The 21,651-nt window shown below is 33.7% G+C and overlaps 3 protein-coding genes across 5 annotated transcripts; 1 reads left to right on the plus strand and 2 right to left on the minus strand.

The window, feature by feature from the left end:
- The first annotated feature begins 1,462 nt into the window (after positions 1–1,462).
- Positions 1,463–4,787, plus strand: LOC105176136 (eukaryotic translation initiation factor 5). Its single transcript, XM_011098849.3, has 2 exons — positions 1,463–1,620; positions 2,813–4,787. The coding sequence occupies exon 2, from the start codon at positions 3,162–3,164 to the stop codon at positions 4,509–4,511; it is 1,350 nt and encodes a 449-aa protein (XP_011097151.1). The 5' UTR covers positions 1,463–1,620; positions 2,813–3,161; the 3' UTR covers positions 4,512–4,787.
- Positions 4,788–5,138: 351 nt separating this feature from the next.
- On the minus strand, positions 5,139–9,186 carry LOC105176135 (uncharacterized). Of its 3 annotated transcripts, none has more exons than XM_011098847.3 (8): positions 8,812–9,186; positions 8,087–8,417; positions 7,013–7,084; positions 6,713–6,780; positions 6,466–6,616; positions 6,028–6,108; positions 5,867–5,956; positions 5,139–5,649 (listed from the first exon to the last, which is right to left on the minus strand). In XM_011098847.3, the coding sequence occupies exons 2-8, from the start codon at positions 8,294–8,296 to the stop codon at positions 5,560–5,562; spliced, it is 762 nt and encodes a 253-aa protein (XP_011097149.1). In that variant the 5' UTR covers positions 8,297–8,417; positions 8,812–9,186; the 3' UTR covers positions 5,139–5,559. The 3 variants fall into 3 exon arrangements, with proteins under 3 accessions (XP_011097149.1, XP_011097148.1, XP_088733304.1); XM_011098846.3 differs by lacking the exon at positions 8,812–9,186 and adding an exon at positions 8,568–8,784; XM_088877178.1 differs by lacking the exon at positions 7,013–7,084.
- A 4,954-nt stretch (positions 9,187–14,140) lies between these two features.
- LOC105176134 (protein PIN-LIKES 2) lies at positions 14,141–16,448 on the minus strand. Its single transcript, XM_020698683.2, has one exon. The coding sequence runs from the start codon at positions 15,870–15,872 to the stop codon at positions 14,544–14,546; it is 1,329 nt and encodes a 442-aa protein (XP_020554342.1). The 5' UTR covers positions 15,873–16,448; the 3' UTR covers positions 14,141–14,543.
- Between the last annotated feature and the right edge of the window lie 5,203 nt (positions 16,449–21,651).

Genomic DNA, 21,651 nt, shown 5'->3' on the forward strand with positions numbered 1-21,651 from the left:
CATCGAAACCCTACCAGTGGAGTTAAATGTACAACGCAACAAACCTCAAGGAGAGTAAGTGTAATTTTTTATCTAATAAGGATAATATTTGTAATTATGTCAAACCTTAGGAATTGTTGATACAACTTACCCATTATTTAACCAAGGGGTGGATAAAACAATTTACACAAGAAATATGCTCGAGCCTTGCGCATAAACGAGTGGGAGATTAACGACGTTTCAAAATATTTTAATGTAAAAGTAATTCAAAGCCAAATACTTGTCGAATCAGTTGGTGAGAGTGTACAACTTTCAGTCAAATGATTATCAATTCAATTTTTTTATATCAATATGAATATTATATCAATGAATAATTTATAAATATCCCAATAAACGGTATATGATTGAGGAGACATGCACTAACACGTGATGATGACTAGAGTCAAAGCCATCCAAATTCCATTGTACCCCTAATGAATCCAGCCCAATGATCTTATTTTTGGAACGATCCGTGATTGAGTGTATTAGCCCGATACATACTGAAACTTTTGACATATAATAATCATCTCAAAATGGTGGTAATTACGATTTTTGTGATTTGTGATATTTTCACAAACAATTGTCTTACATGATAAATAACAATAAAATCAACAGCAATATCGTTAGCTAGTAACACATGCAATTCAATATTCAACAATATTGTCCAATAATTAGGAATAAATAAATGCATTACTACTTAGTCATACTCGAAATGTATCACCAGCACAACCCTGACTTTGTATTTGAATCGACGGATTTTATTACACTAAACTTCACCGTACATGGCTTTTTCGAACATATATAAAAAAATTATGGTGCAAGATAAAGAATATGAAAAGAAATAATCAAAGGTGTAAGGGGATAAAATAAAAGAAGTTTGTAAAAAAAAATAAAGAATTGTGGGGTAGTGAATAAAAATACTAAAATTACTATTTTAACCTTTTTTTAAAAAAAATAGCTAAAAAATAAATTCAAATATTTAGAATTGATAACTCAAAATGTTTTACTTCATAATGGTACCACAAGAAATTGGGCTTCTCAAGTTCTCCAAAATCAACAAGTCAGGGTTGAGACCACAACCCAAATTGATCGACAAGAGAAGTATATAATTAGCATATTATTTTTTTAGGATTAAATTACATAAATGATCCTAAAATTATATTTAATTACATAAATACCCTATACCTTCTATACAATTATAAATACATTTATGAAAAGTGTTAGTATAATCCACGGTGTTAATTTTCTAACGTACCTTATGGGGTATTCTGTAAAATTTTCCATAAAATAAGAGATATTTTAATAATATAAATCATAATATTAAAGGGATTATTTATAATTTTATAAAGAATAAGGATATTTTTTGTAATTAAAAATAATTTTAAGGGGTTAATGTAATTTTTTTTTTTTTTTTAATTATGTTGTGAGGGACAAGAATTTGGGAGAGGGTGACACTTAGAGAAGCATCTCTATATATAATACAGCAGCTCGCTTGGCCGCCTCTCGTCCACTTCCCCCTTTACACCCCCAAACCCTAACCCTAAACTCTTTGTTTAGTGTCTTTGTTTTCTTTTACCAGTGAAGCTAGGGTTGGCTCGATCGGTAAGCTTTAACTGGTTTATCTTTCCTTCTACTTTGCGGATGAATTGTTTGCTGCTGGATTCTAGATTTTTTGTTTGAATTTTTGGAATCGAATTGCATCGATTGAAGAATGTCTCATTTGCTGTTTTCAGGAATGGTTGTTAGGTGAATGGGTGCGATTGATGATTCTTTTAGTTTTTATGTTGTTGAAGTTTGAGAGTATGCCGATTTAAGTCGTCTTCTTGAAAATTTTTAGGTTTGTCTGCTGTATGACTTTATTGGGTTTTAAAACAGTTGTAATGATTTTGACGAATCTGTAATTCTTGATTGGTTGAGGAAGTTGTGATTTCTAAGGAAGTACATATATGAGGGAATTAAAGGAGTTTTTCAATTTTCCAGTTCCCAGTGTTCTAAACTTTTCTTTTAATTAAGTTACTTTTTTCAGTAACAGAATTTGATTCAACTCTTATTCGATCTGAGTTTGATACTTTTCCTAATGTTAATATTTTGGCTTGGTGCTTTATCCATGTGCATGTCCTTGTAAAGTATTTTGTTAATGTCTGCTGCTGCTGGTGTCGTTGAACACAATTGTTTATTGATATTGAGTTGGCTAGATGTGGAGTGGTTTTGGGTTGGTAAATTATTGTTCAAATATGTCATGGTAATTGGTGTTATTTGGCATTATTGATGAAAATTCTTCTCCTGTTGCTGTCTCGTCACTACATTTCTTCTTGCTACATCCAGTCTATCGATTCAGGAATTAGTGTTGATTTTCTGACATGTTCACTTTAGTGACGGACTCGTTGATCATGTTGAATTTTCAAAGCTTAAACTAATTCAATGAACTGATTATTTCTACTTATGTTTGCTTTCAATTATTCTTTGACCTTTTTGTATAGTTGTATGCACACTCCAATCTTTAATGCGAATTATAATTATTTATGATTTTAAACCTCATTAAGTGTGGTTTACAAATGAGAATATGAATGGAATGAAGTAAAGGTGTGTCCTCTTGTTCATTCTTAAAAATGGTACTGAAAACTTGTAATGACTATGTCATGCAACAAAAGTAGAAGATTGCTTTGACAATCCTTAGATTTGTATGCTCTTTTATGATCCAAGCTGCTTTCCAGTCTCTTATTTTGAAATCTTCAGAACATTTTTATTGTGACTGTGTGGCTTTTGTCCTAATTTTCTATGACTCTGCTTTCAGGTTCATCTGCTCTGTGCAGATCTCCAGGTTCAAGTGTGTCGAAGCAGAAGCTACTTTTATGTCCGAACAAGCCATTCTCTACTTGGGATCAGTTGGGTTGCTTGGAGAATATTGTCCTTCAAGAAAAAAGAACCCACATACTCCTGATAGCATTAACTGTATGCATCTCGGGTCATTTCTGGAGCACTCAGGGTTTTGTGGTTGCAACATAGCGCGACCTTTCATTGTTACAACAGATCAATCCTTTCATTCTCAGAAATTCTCGAGTAACATCTGCTCACTGAGAACCAGCTGTTTCTGTTTGTGACATACAACTATTTCATTCTCAGAATTTGTGCTGGAGAAAAAGATGGCTTTACAAAACATAGGTGCCAGCAACAGTGATGATGCTTTCTACAGGTATAAAATGCCCAAGATGATTACCAAGATAGAAGGTCGTGGAAATGGCATCAAAACCAATATTGTCAACATGGTTGATATTGCTAAGGCTTTGGCCAGGCCAGCTTCTTACACTACAAAATATTTTGGTTGTGAACTTGGAGCCCAGTCTAAGTTTGATGAGAAAACTGGAACGTCCCTTGTCAATGGAGCTCATGACACTGCCAAACTTGCGGGTCTTCTGGAGAACTTCATTAAGAAGTATGTGCAGTGCTATGGATGTGGAAACCCTGAAACTGAGATTCTGATCACGAAGAATCAGATGATACAACTGAAATGTGCTGCTTGTGGTTTTGTATCAGATGTGGACATGAGGGACAAACTTACTACTTTCATTGTCAAGAACCCTCCTGAAGCAAAGAAGGGGTCCAAAGACAAGAAAGCTCTGAGGAGGGCTGAGAAGGAGCGGCTCAAGGAAGGTGAGGCTGCAGATGAGGAGCTTAAAAAGCTCAAGAAGGACCCTAAGAAAAAGGGTTCATCCAAGGATGGACCAGCGAAAGTTGGCTCTACCAGAAAGAAAGCTGGCAGTTCTGACGAGGAACGCAAATCACCACCTAGAGGCCTGGTTGATGAAAAGATAGAGGATGATGAAGATGATGATGATATCGAGTGGCAAACTGACACTTCTTTGGAAGCTGCCCGCCAGCGCATTCAAGAGCAATTGACTTCTGTTACAGCGGACATGGTTATGCTTTCTACTGATGAGAAAGAGAAAAAGGCCAAGGCAACTGATAAGGCACGTGACAATTCTAAGGTTGCTTCACCCACTGTGGAGAACTCTGTGGCTGAGAATGGGAAAACAAGTCAGAAAAAACTTGTTGAGGAGGTTAGAGAAAATCTTAAGAAGGGTATTAGTGCGAACAAGTTACAATCCTTTTTAGGCTCACTTCCTGGCTCTGCTCAAGAAGTGATGAATGCCCTGTATGAGGCACTACTGGATGGTGTTGAAAAAGGCTTTGCAAATGTGATTAGCAAGAAGAAGAGCTATCTTGCTGCTGCTGTTGCTCAGGGTGAGGACTCACAGTTGTTTTTGCTTCGAGCTATTGAAGAATTTTGTGGGAAGCCAAACCCAACCGCAGTGAAGGAAGTGGCCCTTGTTTTGAAAGCTCTGTATGATGCAGATTTGTTGGAAGAAGAAAACATTGTGCAGTGGTACGAGGAAGGAGTGGCTGGAAGCAACAAGGATTCTTCTATCTGGAAGAATGCGAAGCCCTTTGTTGATTGGCTCCAAAACGCGGAGTCAGAAAGCGAGGAGGACTAAGTTTGTTGGGTTTGCTAGACATTTCTCATGCCTTCTGTTTCTAGGAAAGGATTATTCTGCCTTTTGATTCATCCAAGACTCTTGGCATTACAATCAGACCGATATGACCTAATCTGTGTAAACTACTTTACTATGTTGGTCATGCGGTGATTGGTCTGTTTTCTCGGTTTTCCTTCTTTATTCAGGCCTTGTTATTTTGGTTCGACTGTTCTGTTTTGTGCCTTTGTCCTTTCCATTGTTGAGTTTCAAACTTAATGGGAATAATCATGTTTCTTATGTTTTCAGTTTTCTCATTTTATTTGTTGATCTTCACTTCAACGGTTTAATATTTCTTCTCTGGTTACATGTTTTGATCTCCTGTCTGCTGTGTGGTGCAATTAAACATTCATGAATAGAGTACGAGATGCACCTAATTGGGTGAAACAGTGACGGAAGTTGTAATTGAGCTTCCTCAAAGTTGATGTATTAGGGTGTCTATGATATTCGTAATCTCATGCAAGTTTATTATGCCAGGTTTTTCTTGTCCTGCTGGTTCTGTTCACTGCTTTCATGACTAATGTATGAGGCTTAGATTCTTCATGAAAAGACCAACAACTGAAACAAAGCAAAATAATAGACAAACATGAATTACCAACTAGAAACACACGTATAAGTGGAAAGGAACGCAATACAGGGTACTTCACTTTCTTGACGGAGTATTTCTCCTTAAAACTCTTAGCATTGCTATACCAATTAATGTTTCATTGCGGAGTTGGATCTCTTTGTTTCTTCATTTCCCTTCTACTCCTATAATATGTACGTGATGTGATGTTTACATTTGAACGTCTAAGTCCCCAAGCCGACCCAACTCCTGACCGGCGAAGAGTCTCATACCCCTTGATCTGGCTCCTAGAACAAAGCATTGCCTTTGCACCAAGCAAGGTGGTGCGACATACATGGATCAGATGCAGTATCGCATGCTCGATTCCAATCTTGCTGTCATGGAACCTTCTTTGTGTACTGATGTCAATCGTGTCATACTAGCCTGGCAGCATAGCAGATCAAGCAATTATGGGACGTGAATGAGATGTGAATGCTGTTGATGTTGTGCTAGTTCATTCTCTTTTTCAGAAGATGGTAGGGGGAAAATGGGGGACTCCTGGCAACATAGGAGAAAAAGAAGATTAATATCGCAAAAAATGAGTTCCAGCAGTTTTTAAGGCACAAAATTCTGCATTCCCAGAAGTTTTAAGTGCACAAGAAACCAATTTTGAGGGCAAGAGCTCAAAGACGCGAAAGCTATGGCAGCTACCTTACAAGGGAAATCTGGCCTAACAATTAACCATGCTACAAAAGCTTTTTAAACGTCTAACTACCTGGTGGTTTCGCCTACGTTGTATGGCCGTCAGTGCCTTTACCATGATATAAATGGGCAAAAGAATTCCGACCATACGCAACATCAGTAGCTGCAGTAGCAAATAAGTTGTGTGAGACTTTGCTCTTGCTCAATATATGTTAGTCTAAGGGAAAGACTTACCGTGAACAAAGAAATAGAGTATTCACCGGCACCATAAATGATGAATGGTAGGGTGTGACGTAGAGCCAGAAGCACTATTAACTACAAAGAGAGAAGCGAAAACATTAACTGATTGAACGAAAGAAGTGTTCTCTCTGTAGAGATATTAACGTAAAGAAGGTGTGTGCAGGTAACATGAACTTGGGCCAACAGAATGGATAATACAAATGGATGGAACCACACAGAAGCTCATGATATTGTCAGAATGGATGTCCCAGGAATCATGTAGGAAAAGGAAATGCTACTGAAGGCTACTAATTTATATACATTTGGAGAGATCTAATATGCGGATTTGTACACAAAGATGCATATATGTGTGCATATACTCGCGCACACACGCACAGAGAGAGAGAGAGAGAGAGAGAGAGAGAGAGAGAGAGAGAGAGTGTGTGCGAGTACAATCACTGCGACTACACGGCAACATATCAGGCTTCTTGAGGTGGGTATTGGATACTCATCAAAGTATGGATCCAGAAAATTTTCATCTCTAGAGACCATCTCTGCTAGTTCAGAATCATGCATGTCACTTCTGGAAATTGTCCAATCTCCCCTGGGATATTACATCAACCAGGGACTTGTCAATAAACAACAGAAACAAAATATGAGGCAAGGACCTATGTATCAAGATACAGATTTTTTAGTGCACCTGAAGTTCATCGGGACACCACCATAGTGAAACAAAGGAGGTGGTGCTGTATAACCTGGCTTGAACTGCTGCAACCTCAGATTGAATATAAAAACATGATATAACAAAATTGCTTCAAGAAGGTATATAGTACGTAGACTTGTATTAAGATTGAATCTATATTAGTAAACGGATTGTGTTATGAATATAGATCTTCACAAAGAATTGGTCCTTAGGATTATATATAGGAATTAACTTGCGTGGTTTATGTCAATTGTATATCAGTTCCAATTACAACGACACATTTCTTAAGAAGCACACCTGATGACAAATCTCGCAGATAGTGTCACCTTTCTCATTGCACCACCTTTGCACGCACTTGTGATGAGCGTACTGAACACAAAGAAGACACCAAGTAGGCATTTTGACACTAGAGTAATAAGAATTTGCGCTCTACCATATCACTAAACTGTCAACATTGAGATCACTAAAAACCATAAAAAGACTCTATAACATTAGCATGTGATGATTTCAGATACGTTGAAGTCATGAGAATAGCCCAAGGTTCTTATTACCATGTAGCTAAAGAAGAAAGAATATACACATAATCATGACCATTTCCAATTACACACAGCTCTTGTTTTGATGCGAAGTGTAGCTGCTACGGAGTTGTCTAGTTACCAGAAGTTATCTTAATGAGGTAATTGCCCTGCACTGATCAATATCAGGGCACGGTATCCTTGATTGCAAACTGCAAAAATAACACCACCATATTAAATGGATATTTCCTTTCCTATAACTTACGAGTTCCAAATAAACATTCTGTTCCACTATGCATATGAAGTTCTACTTTTTCTATTTGGTAACATATTTTCTAGTCATTGCACCCTACCCCTAAGGAAGGAAAAGCCAATTCAACATAGCCCTAATGGAAGTGCAATATGCGAGTGCGATTCTAGCGTATGCTCGGTTCATACACATTACACTGCTCGGAAGGGATGCTGTGCTCGCATAACGACCATATAAAGTGAGTCTCAGCTAATTCTTGCATCTCTTCTCGATCTCAAGTATAGGATCCCAACTGGGGAAGGGAATAGATCCTCAGCATCATTTAGTATGTTTAATCAAAAGATACATCATGCTTCTAACTATCAGAAGTCTTTATACTAAGATTTTAAGCTAAAGCTCACAGGAAAGATAGATTTTAAGGATGCAGTTGAAAGGACAGTAAATATAAATGAATCTGCCAGTGGGAAGATGTTCTTGAAGAAAATTAGACTTACACGGCAAGGGTCTCAAGTTAACTGATGGCACTTAAAACAGTGAATCAAAGTATAAGAATTCTGTAAATTCAGTAGCAGAAGGCTAAAGACGATGCTGAAATCTACCACTAACCTTCAAGCTCCCACGACAAGAACAGGGTATCTCCATGTTTGAGTCTTCATCTTCATCATGGCAAATCCTACACTCAGCCAATTTTCCAGGTGATGATCCTAAGTTGAGATCCAGCCTATCGAAGGAAAAACCATTTTTACTCTGGATAGCAGCTTCTGGGGTGGATTCAGTAAGCAATTTATCTACCAGCAGTACAAAATGATCCCCCATTCCTTGAAACTACATAAGACCTCAAAAACTTTTCAAAGGAGTATGCACACGCCTCAGCGCAACCTCTTGTACAATGGAGTCTTTCACTTGAGCTCTAAACAGTGATCTCAGGCATCTAACACTGCAACACAAATATTTAGTTCATCGAACATAAGCAAAACTTAAAAGAATCCATTCACTGTCTTCATGGTGATGAATGATGTAAATGTATTGAAAATAACCATGATCACCAGTAGCAATTCACAAGAAAATGAACATAATTGTACTTAACTCGAGATAAGGAATTACTCAGATTGGAAATTCTTGAGAAAACAGATATAAAAAAATGAACCGGATGAAAGATTAAACCAGCAGGGAGTCGGAGATATTTGGGACATTGGAGACATATATACAAAAATGAGGGGAAATGACAGAAAAGGAAAAGTCACCTTTTTGAATTCATGGGCAAAGCAACTACCTTTTAAGGTATAATCAACGAATGAACAGGAACAAGAATATGAGAACGGAAAGCTTACAAGAATGTGATGGGAATTTCTGCAGCAGAAGCTACCTATTCAACTTATACCACTATCACTCTTCTTCTTGCTCATCATCCCTTTCTTGAACTACCATTCTCTCTCACTCTGTCCCCCCCCCCCCTGTGTGTGTCTGTGTGTTTTTCAGTAATGAAGTTCAAGAGGTTCAAACTTGAGACTTGTCACCATTGTTAAGAATTCATGGGTTCTACTTCACATGATGATCCCATGCCACAGAGTACATACATACATATATATATATATATATATATAAATACTCTCTCTCTCTCTCTCACACACACACACAGCGACAGAGGTGCTTCAGTGTTCTTCTTCCACTTCCTCCACACCAAGAAGTGGGGAGAGAGATATGAAAGCAGAATTTCTCGACTGAAAATTTTGTAACTATTTAAATAATTACAGTTCACGTTGCAATCATATATAATAATGACTGAAAAAGTAAGTATGTATTTTGAATTTATCTTTTGCACAGATATCTTTTCCTCGTATCGACTCAAAAAGCCTCCCATAATGTCCATGCACGACTTGGAAACGACTTTTTTCAAACTACCGTCCTTTAAAAATCTGAAAACCTATTTTGTACCTATAAAATTTTCAGTATTCTCTCTACGATCATTCATTACTTGTATTAAATATTTTGCAAAATAAAAATTTTTGCCCTCAATTTCTATTGCTGCCGGCTCAAATTCAAATTCTTAACTTTTATTTTGAATCCCTTTCCCCTGTATTCTCCGTCGACTAAAGGAAGTTGAGAAAAGAATTAGGAGTAAGGGTGTAAACAAGGCAAGCTCGGCAAAAAGTTTTGACTCGAGCTCGAGCAATTGGAAAAATTAAACCTCTATCATCTATACAGATGACTCACTATTTCCGACCACAAAAATAATCCACAGAATTAATTAAAAAAGAAAACAAGAATAACAAAGACCATTATACATGCGAGATTCAAATATATGACCTCTAAGATCATAGGATCTCAACTTCACCAACTGAATTAGGTCTCATTAACACATATCAACTATAATTTTTATTTTTAGTCATGATAATTGACAATGACAAAACTTATACTTTGGTGGAGATAATTACATAAAATTTTAATTAATTTTTGTTAAAGAATCTAATAGCTGTAGGGATGAAGTTTGTAGATATAATATTTTTTTACAAGGGGTGTAGATGTAGTTTCCAAAGTTTAAAGAGCTAAAATTGTAATTATAATATTCTGGATGGGATTTAAGTTTATATAATCCTTTACTACCTATATAATAAATATATTCAGATCCCATAACTATCATTATTATTATTATTATTATTATTATTATTATTATTATTATTATTATTAAGTTTGTTTAAACGTCACTATTAATTTGTCACATATTTAGGAGAAATAATATTCGATATAATGAATATTAGACTATTTTCCAGCACAAAAAGGTGAGATATCAAACCCTAAAATATTACCATGCGACCTTTCACAAAGCCATGCAATTAAATACAAATAAAATAATTTTGCAAAAATTAATTAACACCAACATGTGATGTTTGAACTACATTCATCATTAGTCCTCAATTATTATCCAATTAATTAGGTGTTAGAATTTAGATCAGCGGAAATTGATGTTTGAACTATATATAATTTCAATTATTATGTAATTAATTAATTAATTAAGGTGTGAGATCACTAAAAATAGCTCCATTTATTAACTTAATAATTTATTTCTACATTTAGTGCTAATTAATAGAAGTTTTTTGTTTTTTTATGAGGTGAAAGTGATAAATCATTATTTAAAATCTAGGAGTGTACGCGGTGCTAGCCGGTCCAATTTAGGTCATTTTTCGACCGAATTTAATGTTTGCGCTTTTTGAAATGGTTAGCCCAAGTCCAATCTGACAATAATCAAAACCGTAATTTGCTGTCTATTTGGGTTGGGGCGGGTTTTGCGGTTTTTAGTATAGAGTCAATCACTTATATAATTATATTAATATTTTATGACAACTTATGCTTTTAGTATAATTATTTATCATAATAAATGCATTTTCTGTAGTAATAATTAGCAAAAATATAAAAATATGATATATCAATTACAATATGTAAAATGTACAAGGTTATATATTTATTATAGAAGAATAAAATAAATATAAAAAACTTACCTATTTTTAATAAGATTGTGAAAAAAGCCCTTATTTTGAATTAAATTATAAATTAAATTGATCATAATAAATATTATTTGAAATAAAATAAGATGATTATGAAAATAGATTGTAGCAAAATAATAATATCATCTACAACAAGCACACAAAAAGAGACGCACACATGTATATGTATGTGTATGTGTAGGATCTACAATGATTAAGACAAATAAATAAAAATATATAATGATTGATTTTTTTTTATATGGAGAGGTAATGCATACGAAAATTTTAAAGTATGTGCATCATATACTTTACAATATAAAAATACATTAAAATAAAATAAATATACTTATTTAATTTATTTTGACTTGGTGTTTTTAATTATAGTTTAAATATTTGTTGTAAATAATGGGATATTGTCCCACAGATTACTTTCATACATAAAAAGTATACTTTTTCAAGTTTCTACACCGTATCTTCTTCTATTTATGTAGTCTATATATTCTTCTTGGTTACTATTAAAAATTTTAAATATTTTTATTTAAATAATTATTAGTTGTGACTAAAACTCTTTATTATTATTTATTTTGTTAGAATTTTGTTTGAATTAAACTATGTAATAAATTAACAACTATATTATAAAAACTAATTGTAAAATTATTTATTTGAAGTTTTGAACACATAAATTTATAATTCTATTATTATATAAAAGGATATATTGACATCACAAAAAAAAGAAAAAACATAAAACATGACAAATCATTCACACATTTATACAGTATCAATAAAAAATATCATAATTATTGTTGTCTTGAATATTACCTTATGTATTATCAAAGATTTTATAAAGTTCTAGTATATTATTGTTGTTGGTGTTGTTGATCTTATTATTATTATTATTATTATTTTTATTGCAGTCGAACCGATCTATGTGGTTTACAGAAGTGTAAAACCAAATCTGATTGTTAAAATACGGTCTTTTTTTTACGAGCCCAAGACCAACCCAACCCACCCTTAACCCGCCAATTGCGGTTTGTTTGAGTTGGACTGATTGGTCGGGGCGGTCATGCTATTTTGATAAACACCCCTACGATTATAATTATCAATATCAAATATTTATATCTAATAATAACCGACAACTTTAACAATCATATATAAAAATTCTCAATATTATATAATTATATCTATCAACAACTACTATTAAAATAACAGAACAATACATATTATTAAAGTAGAATAACATTTTATATGTTAGTGGGTCCTTAAAGTCATTGAGCCTCAATTTTGCCAAAAATAGAAGTTACTTTTTGGGATAATTACACTCCCCTCTCCTGAGATTTAGTATAATTATACGTAGACCTCCTGTGGTTTGAAAAATTATATCTAGCACCCCTGAGATTTGCTTCCGTCTAACAAATGAGTCCCTCCATTAGTCAAAATTCATTGAATTTGCTAGTATTAACAAAAAATTGAACAAAAATTGATATTTACACTCGATTGACTGGTTACTAAATTATAGCAGGTCAAATAATTTTTTCCTGACTAAATTATACTTATAACGTTGAAAATATACCTCCTCACTTGCATTAACGCGTGAAAATTATGAGAGTAATTTGGTTATAAAAAAATTTACTTGACCTGTAATCAATCAATAATAAATCAATAGGGTATAAGTATAGATTTTTTTTTATAATTTTTTTTTTGTTAATATAAGCAAGTTCGGTGAATGTTGACTAATTCAGAGACTTCTTTGTTAGACGAAAATAAATTTCATAGGATGCTAGATATAATTTTTCAAACAATATAAAGTTTACGTGTAATTATACAAAATCTTAAAAGAAGAAAGTGTAATTATCCCTTACTTTTTCTATATGTCTGTCTCGTACAATTTGCAAGAAAGCCAAGGGTTGAATGTTAAGTGAAAATTTGTGATTATAATAGCTTCTACTTTTACGGTAAGAACAAGTCGTAAATAAAATTACGAGTTAATTAATACTCAAAGTTGAGGATGCTTGAAACAAAAGTATAAAACGAAATTTGAATATTTGAAAAAATAATTTGATGCTTACAATTTTAGTTAGTAGAAAATTGTTTAAATCAGGTTGATTATAAGTAGTTCAAAAATAGAAATGGTAAATGAAAAAGACTATTTCCACCATATTTTAAACAATAACAGCCTATAAGTACTTATTTAAACGGTTACAATTAAATACCCACTATAAGCTATTTGACTTTGAAGAATTGGCAGTGCTAGTAATCTTCCTCCATTTTACCATTGGAGTAGGCAAAAAGTAGCATGATTGGAATATTTATGTCTAGCTTTAGACAAAATGATGATTCGCGTGTCAGCCAGAGATCCCATAAATCCAAACATAAATCCAGACAACTTATGAACGATGTCTGGTGATATTTTCTGTCTGTAAAAAAAGTACTCATTCATGAGGAGGGACGACAGAACGACAGAACACAAGTAATCTAGAATGGGTTGAATTATCATCTGAAAACGAGATACATAATCAAAGACAGAGATAATGCAAGCATCAAGCATTCTGACATCTGCAAAAAAGATACTGGCTCACTCAAGAAGAAGATATTGCAGAACTAGAACACATTGTGCCTTTTGAAATTTACATCACATTGTTTAAGAGGGCTTTGATGGCTCGCCGTATAACTGAATGCTAAGGGGGGAATCATGATGCTGAAACGTGTATTTGCCAATGGCTTGGGGAGATACAGAAGCCAAGTGCATGACATCTTGCCCTGCTTGTTGTGAGGGATAAATTTGATACAGATTAACAACAAAATCGAGCATGAACATGGGATCAACAGCTGAACGGCATAAAGCTACTTTGATTTCACTAAAATTTATGAGAGGCAAATCATGTTAAGTAAGCACATTTACAATTCTATGTCATGGAGGAACTACAGTCAAGTATGACGGTAAGGAATAGTTGGTCAGAATAAATACCAAAGTAAGTTCTGAAGCGGTATTGATAAGATTCTATTCAGCTGGAGATGTCAGCATCAAACGACTGTAAGTTGAAACATCTTAAACTGGCGTAGCACGGTTTTCTTTTAGACTTCTCCCTTGAGAAAGTGACAATCTGCATGCCTAGTCTAGTGGACTATATTAGTAGAAAAATATGCTAATCATGGAACGTGAAATGTACAAAATGCGCAATTCATCCAAAATAGATTCAATTATGCAACTTCTTAAGTTACAAAAATATTAGTAATGTACATGAATATTAAATGAAACAGAAGAAACAAGAAGTATTAGCTCTACACTGGGAGGTGGGGATACCTCCAACAATTTGTCAACAGAATGGATGTTTTATGGTGAGAATCTCTATAATCCATGGCAGGAAAAAGTTGTCTTTTATACAGGAGCGTAGGTTTTTGAAGTCGGCTACTCAGAGCACCAAAAATAGACAACAATCTTCACCAATTCACTGAAGGAAATAGTAAGAATTTTCTCTGCATTTTCTATCAATTGTTCTGGCTAACAGAATATGGCATCATCGTTCTTTCAACTGTACAAGGTTCATCCGCCTAGAAGAATCTGAGTAAGTTGGAAACAGACCTCAAACACAAGAAAGCAGCATCTTGAAGTAGATTATTACATATATTGTAAGAGAGAAGACAGCAAAGATGTGTTGCCAAAATAGGAGTGCTGAAGCTTCACTAGCTGCATAACCCCTCAAGCTAGCGATTGCTCCCAACAAGATGGCACTTGGAGTTGTATACTGCAACAGAAGCACAAATCGATACATTTGGTCCCCAGCTATTAGAAATTCTAGTCTATCAGCTAAAGAAACAATTCCTAAGCCAGCCAAGGGGAGTATCAAAAGTCTTGCTACAATGATGCCAATTGTAGTTCGAAATCCAAGCCTCGATTCATTAGGCCCCTCGGCAAGCATTCCTCCAAGAATAAGCATTACAGAAGGAACCATTGCTCCAGCTAAAATTTCTAAACTATCTGTGATGAATGAAAGAGGCGCATCATAGCCATAGACGACAGATTTGATTGGAGGAACCATACCAACAATGAAAGCCAAAATTGTAGCAAATATTGGAGGCTGAAAAATGTGGCTGACTGGAGTTTCCTCTGCTACAATTCTTATTTTTCGGACAATTTGAGACTCTGTCAAACATCCAAGGGATTTTGGACTTCCTGGACCCGCACCAGAACCTCCTTCCTCCAACATATCAGGTTCTGGTACAGAATTTCGTGATAGGCTTGATCTAGCAATAAACGAAGTTTTACCCATTGCAGGCAACTCAGTTTCCAAAAGAAGTGGCAGATTGAGATCATTTGTGGATAATTCTTGAATTTCAATACCATCATCAACAACCTCATAACGCTCAAACGGGGGATCCATCAGGTGGTAAACAAGAGTATAAAGAATGAGCACAGCAACCCATTGGGCAAACGATACATAAGCTGTCCCAGTTTTCTGACACGCTGGACCAAATGGATTGTGGGCACCATGGCAAACCGACCCAATGATAGCAAGATGGAGATTGCCAGTGTTCCCAAACGCAGTCATCATGACTGTAAACCTAATATATTCCGGAGGAGGCTTACATACTTTTGCCACCAACAACCCCAATAAAGCACCAATTACAGTACTGAGAATCACATTAACAGGTACGAACCACCACCGAACAAAATTCCTGAGAGTTACAGTTTCCCCAAGATGGATGAAGATCAAACAGGGCAAGAACAGGGCAAACACAAGCTTGCTAAGAAGCTTGAAAGTGGCTCTTGGAACTAACTGAGCTTTTGGGTGGCCAAGAATCAATCCAATGACAGTCAGACAGATGAGTTTCAACAATGGAACAACAGAATATACAAGATCTTGCTTTGTGGACTGCACGTTACTTTGCCCTAAACTTAAAAGTGATTCCATTGAAGCAAAAAACACCCACGAAAACCTCACGCAAAACTTCCCACCTTCTGAAATCCCATCAAAATTCAAACACTAACTGAAGATTACAAGCTCTGCGAAAGGGCTTCCTGAATTTCTACCCTTTAGAGAGTCTACACCAAGAGCAAAGGCATAATACTCAAGGGGCAGAAAAAGGGCAAGTCTGAGACCGAACACAACAACAGCCAACCACAGACAAATCCAAATTACTGCACAAAAATGGCTCCAACAACATCGTCAAAAGAGCAGTCTTGCAAGCCTAAAACTGTAAACGAAGAACTAACATGAATTACAGCAGAGTTTCTTGAACTGAAGCAGAACAACTATAGACAAACAGGTTCCACATTTAACATACAAAGAACGCAGAGAAATCGAATCACGGACTCGGGTGGTGACGAAGGCGCTGACTACAGGTGGAAGCCAGTTAAACTCGAACCAGAAATGGCGTGGAAATATTCTGTGAGGCCTTTTTCTTGAATATATTATACAGTCGGGGATTATTATTTTTCTCTTCGAGCACTTGGCATGGATGTCTTCGGCCCACACGTTAATGACACAGTTCATAAAGCAATCAGTCTTCAGTATTTTAGTCCCTAGATTCTTCACGAGGTCATAGTTCTTTATTTAATAGACAGTTCGTTGGAGTTGGGAGTGTGGTCAATGATTGGATTAGGTGAAACTTCGTGTAGAGAGGAGGAAATTCTAAATTGATTTGGGATTGGTATACCTAAGTCAATTATATCATCAAAAATAAATTCAATTGGTATACCTAAACTAATTATATGATGGAAAATTCTTCCGAAATAAATTTTGATAAAAATAAACTAATCACAAAATAAGTTTTTTTTATATGATAAGTCTTGTGATTAACGTATAATTTAAAAAAAAATAATCAATCACATGTAAAATATATCATATGTATTGTAATTGATTTGATTGTATCAAATTTGATTTATGTAAATATTTTCTGTGAAAGAGAATGTTTGGATGAATCTATAATTCTTTTTTAAATATTTTATAAAGTATTAAAAAGTGTTTGATAAAATTTTAAAGAATATGTTTATAAAATTAAAATATAAATATTAAAGTTTATAAACTTTTCTAGAATGGGTAAGGCTTTACATTTTTTTTTATAGTTTAATAAACTTTTTCAATTTTAATGATATTTGATGCAAAAAAGACACTCAAATCCCGTGAACTGAAACAAGATATTTGGGCTTTTTGTAAGTTTCGTGGGCAAAAACTGATTTGGAGTTATATAAAAAACAATATTTTATAAATAATTAGTATAATGATTGTTGAGGATTTAGATTTATTATATAATTATAATTGACAAATGAATGAATTTGATATTTGATTATTTATATGGATTTGAGTGGGCATTCGGAACTCTATGAAGTTAATTGATATAATGTGATTATTATGTTGATCATATGGTATTCTGTTATTTGTTATGAACTTCTATTTGAGTCACCTCTAGAGTCCAAATGCGTATCCAAGAAGTTCTATTTATTTTGACGTTGTTCAATTCGTCGTAATACTCAGTATGCTGGTAGTCTTTGTACAGTCTATTTTCTATATGGTTGTTCATTTGGCTTTATGGATTTGATAATGTAGTTCTTGCTAACCGGTCAATGAGCCTGGAATTGGACAGTTCGCAGGGCATGCTAAGGTAGCATTGGGCTGCCAATTGTGGTCTCGTGTTTTGTTCCCTCTTGAGATGTTCTTTTACGGACAGGCTAGTGGTTGTTTGTGCGTGATTGACGCCACCATGTATCTAGGCATGACCAGTTCTATGCGGTCGTAGCGTCGCTTCCTCTATGGAGAATAAGGTAGTAAACGATCTTTCAGAAGACACAAGTGGTGATCATGTGATTCGTTTCTTGGCTAGTATAGTCTTCAAGGTTCAATTGTTTTTGTTGTTAGTCAATATGATATATTTTAAGTATTTTAATCGAGTTTTTTATTATGTACATTTTCTTCTATGTGCACCCACTCATAGCTTCACTAAACTTTTGCTTACATAACCTGGATTTATTCCTCCACCTGCAGGTGATAAAGTGAATAAGTCAGGATTTGATTGATCTACGAAAGGCATCAAGATGGTGAGGAAAGAGGTTGAATTTTTAAAACATGTGATCCATCTGGCCGTTAGACTGTTATTTTTTTTGAGATATTATTGTCAAATTTATGAAATTGGATAATTTCTACTAAAGCGGTCTATTCAATCAACTCTCTACAATTACGGTGAGTTTCGCATTTGATACCATCAAATACGATAATACGTATTTTTTGTCCCAAGTTAATGGCAAAAACCATGTTGATTCATGTTTGAAATATTTTAATAAATTTGACCACAAACTATATCAAAAAATGTTATTTTTTAAATAAAAATATTAGATAAAGTTTATTTTGTATAACTAATGAATTAATCTAAATTGTATTTAATTTATATTTGAGATAAGTTCTAGAATCTCTCTATTATTTTTTGAAATTGATTCGCTATTTGCTCTATATTTCGATAAACTTTGACCACAAATGATAAGAAATAAAATTTATTTTCTAAAACAAATGAGAAATGTTAAGTTAATATAGATAATCAAAGAAATTTTGTTCAGATAATTTCTAGGATCTTTTAATTACTTTAAAAAGACAACACTATAAGAAATAAAATTTTTATTTCTATATAAATCAAAAATTGATTTTTAAATTATACTTATTTATATTTGAGATAAACTCTAGCATCTTTTTATCATTTTTCAAAATTAGATTATTATTTTATCTAAAAATATCTCAATATTTGCCAACAAAAAAATAATGAATATAATTATTTATATTTGAGATAAATTCTCCTCCATTACATGATCCCTCATAAATAAGTACTTGCAACAAAATTTTCCTTCCCATCTCCACTTGTAAAAGCTCTTTGCTTCAATAAGGACAAAAGAATCATCTTATGATAAACGTGTGATCTGGTGTTTGGACTTGTTGAATGGATTGTTTATTAGACGAATGTTAATAATTGTGACGTATTTATAATTTTTTAAATAATAATAAAATATTTATAATTATATCAAATCGACAGCTCAGACCCAGTACCAATTCTCATTCCAACCCTATTAAAAGATAAACTTAAACATATTTTCTCTTTATGATCTGAAAATATTATATTTATTGAAAAGAAAAATGAGATTTTTGAAATAATTTAATTTATATAGTTGTAGTGTCGTTTGAGGGTGCTGGAGCTTTTACTTGGATGGTGCTATTTCTACTTGACTTAAGGCTACGTATTGCTTCCAAGTGTTGCTTCTTACATCAAAGTCTGTATGTTGAGCTAATCATATTGCTACTTTCTTGTACTGCTTCTTTATCTTTTTTCTTTTTGTATATTGCATATTATTTGTTAAGGCATTGATTACTTAAAATTATAATAAAGAAAATAATTATAGTCATGAATCAACTATTCTATATATGTCTGGTTTGGGGCCTCTTTTTTCTTACTCATCCTAGGACCACTTAATTGTCGAGAACGGTCCTGTTGATATTATTACAAATATTTCCTCGTTATTTAAATAATTTTCAATTAAGATTGCTAAAAATAAATATCTACAGAGACATGGCTGCCAGCCAGCAATCCATTCACGACTCTAACCAGACTGCCAACAACATCATTCGTCGTCAATGGAACGACACTCAACACGACTAACCCTAACAGTACTACTCCCACAGCCGCCACATTTGGTCTCCCAAAACACGACTTCAACAATTCTACAGCTTCAACAACACCTTGATCATTGCAGTCCACAGACACTTTCCTCTCCCCTTCACTCCACAATACTCTTCTTTCGATAGATTCCACCGCCTTTGTTTTCTTGATACGAATACTCAGAAGGAACGAGTTCTCATCGACGGATTCTCCCTCACGTCTCTGATCCCCCTGTTTTGCATGAACAAGAAGCGCGTTTCTTCTACGGCCAGAGGGGTTCCTCGACGACAACCGTCTGATGATGGGCAATCGAAGACTACCTGATAAGAGAGCTGCCTCCATTGAAGGTTGATTGAGAACATGATACGCACGGCATGGATATTAATTATTACAAGTTAAATTATGGTATATATATATATATAGAGAGAGAGAGAGAGAGGCGTGCATGGAGGTTGTGTAGAGGTATACGAAAGAAATACGTAGAGAAATGGGGTTTTGTAGTAACGGAAGTCTTGGTTGTGTATTAAGGGATTGAAATATTCGGAGATATTGATGAGGGTGGCTGTTATTAATGAATGGGGGTAAGAACCTATTCAGGCTCATAGAAAAAATAAAATGTTCCGACTCAAGCCCAATCTATATTATTAGATCTAGATCTAGAGTCAACAAAAAAATATGTATTGAGTTTCGGCTGGGTAGATTCTACCTGTTAATACCCATGGGCTTTGATACCCAATTTGGACGCTACCAAAAATGCTTCCGTTTTCTTTCCAATTTAAATTGGATTGTTATCGATCAGTCTATTTAATTCAAATGTATTAAATTTAAAAATTTAAGATGTCAAAAAAATATTTATCGTGTAATTCTTGAATCATATACAATAATTTATCAAGATTTGTTATATAAATATATTACTATGCTAGGTATGTTTTTCAACATATTGATAAGCAATTGAATAGAATGATATATAAAATTAAAGTTTAAAATCTTGTAGTTTTAAGTTCAATTGTTGTTAAATATGTTGACTTAATATTTTCAAATTAGAATATTCTTAATGATATAATAAATTATATGTTCTTTAAAATAATTCAATTACAAAGAGTTATATGTGATTTAGGTCTCAATGATCATAAATTTATTGAAAATTATGAATAAAAATATAAAATACTAACCTGATATTGGAATGAAATTGAAGTTGGTTGTTAACATTTGGATTTCAGACTATCGGTAGGTAATGGAAAATACAAAAAAAAATTAAAAAGTATGATAAACCTAATAATTAAATATTGAATTATAATAAATTCTCACAATTTTTATTTTTAGAATAATTTATTTTGATACCCAAGTATGTATAGTTCATATATTGACTTTATTTTATGGCTAATGTTGTATTTTTTGAAGACAAAAATTACTATTTATTATCAAATCATGTCTGTTTTATATTATGTATATATATATATATATTATATAGAAAGTTGAAAAACAAAAAAAACACGCAAATAAAGTGTAAAAATATAAAAATAAATATTAAGTGTATTTTATTTTGTCTTGAAAAATGCAGAGACGCAAATACAAACACAGCCTTGAGGTTTTTTCATTTTTAGTTTAAAGATTCTTGAGGTTTCTTGTTTAATTAAATGCGCTTGTGGGTTGGTGAAAAGCAAAGCACGTCATCCCAATTATTCAATTGAATCAACAAGCAACTCTTGCCATACATCAATCCCAATGTAGCACTATTTCTTTCCAAATTTGGTTTGCTTATACGCTTTTAATATATTTCGTGGCAAGTTAGCCTCCATTACATGTTCTTGAAGGGATTACCAAACATTTCCATCACGGCCCGTTGCTCTTGTAATCACACTACTTTTATTTTTATTTTTTTTTTTGTTTTTAAGAGCGATAATTGTATAATTAGAAAAACAAAATGCAAGCAACATCGTTGTGATTTGTAAATAGGTAAATTATTCTTTATTAAAAAAATAATAATTTATTTTCCTATATTTTTTAAAATATAGCAATTTACCGCCTCTGTGTTTTTTTAAGATGAAACAATTT

Source organism: Sesamum indicum, linkage group LG13 (assembly GCF_026168435.1).
Source record: "Sesamum indicum cultivar Baizhima isolate 11 linkage group LG13, ASM2616843v1, whole genome shotgun sequence".
Lineage (NCBI taxonomy): Eukaryota > Viridiplantae > Streptophyta > Magnoliopsida > Lamiales > Pedaliaceae > Sesamum > Sesamum indicum.

Bases quoted from the DNA above. Each gene is read 5' to 3' on its own strand.
- LOC105176136 (XM_011098849.3), top strand. From the start codon at position 3,162: ATGGCTTTACAAAACATAGGTGCCAGCAACAGTGATGATGCTTTCTAC.
- LOC105176135 (XM_011098847.3), bottom strand. From the start codon at position 8,296: ATGGGGGATCATTTTGTACTGCTGGTAGATAAATTGCTTACTGAATCC. The intron at 6,617-6,712 runs GTGCACTAAAAA...GTAATATCCCAG, and splicing joins GGTGTCCCGATGAACTTCAG to GGGAGATTGGACAATTTCCA. The intron at 5,957-6,027 runs GTAAGTCTTTCC...TTGCTACTGCAG, and splicing joins ACTCTATTTCTTTGTTCACG to CTACTGATGTTGCGTATGGT.
- LOC105176134 (XM_020698683.2), bottom strand. From the start codon at position 15,872: ATGGAATCACTTTTAAGTTTAGGGCAAAGTAACGTGCAGTCCACAAAG.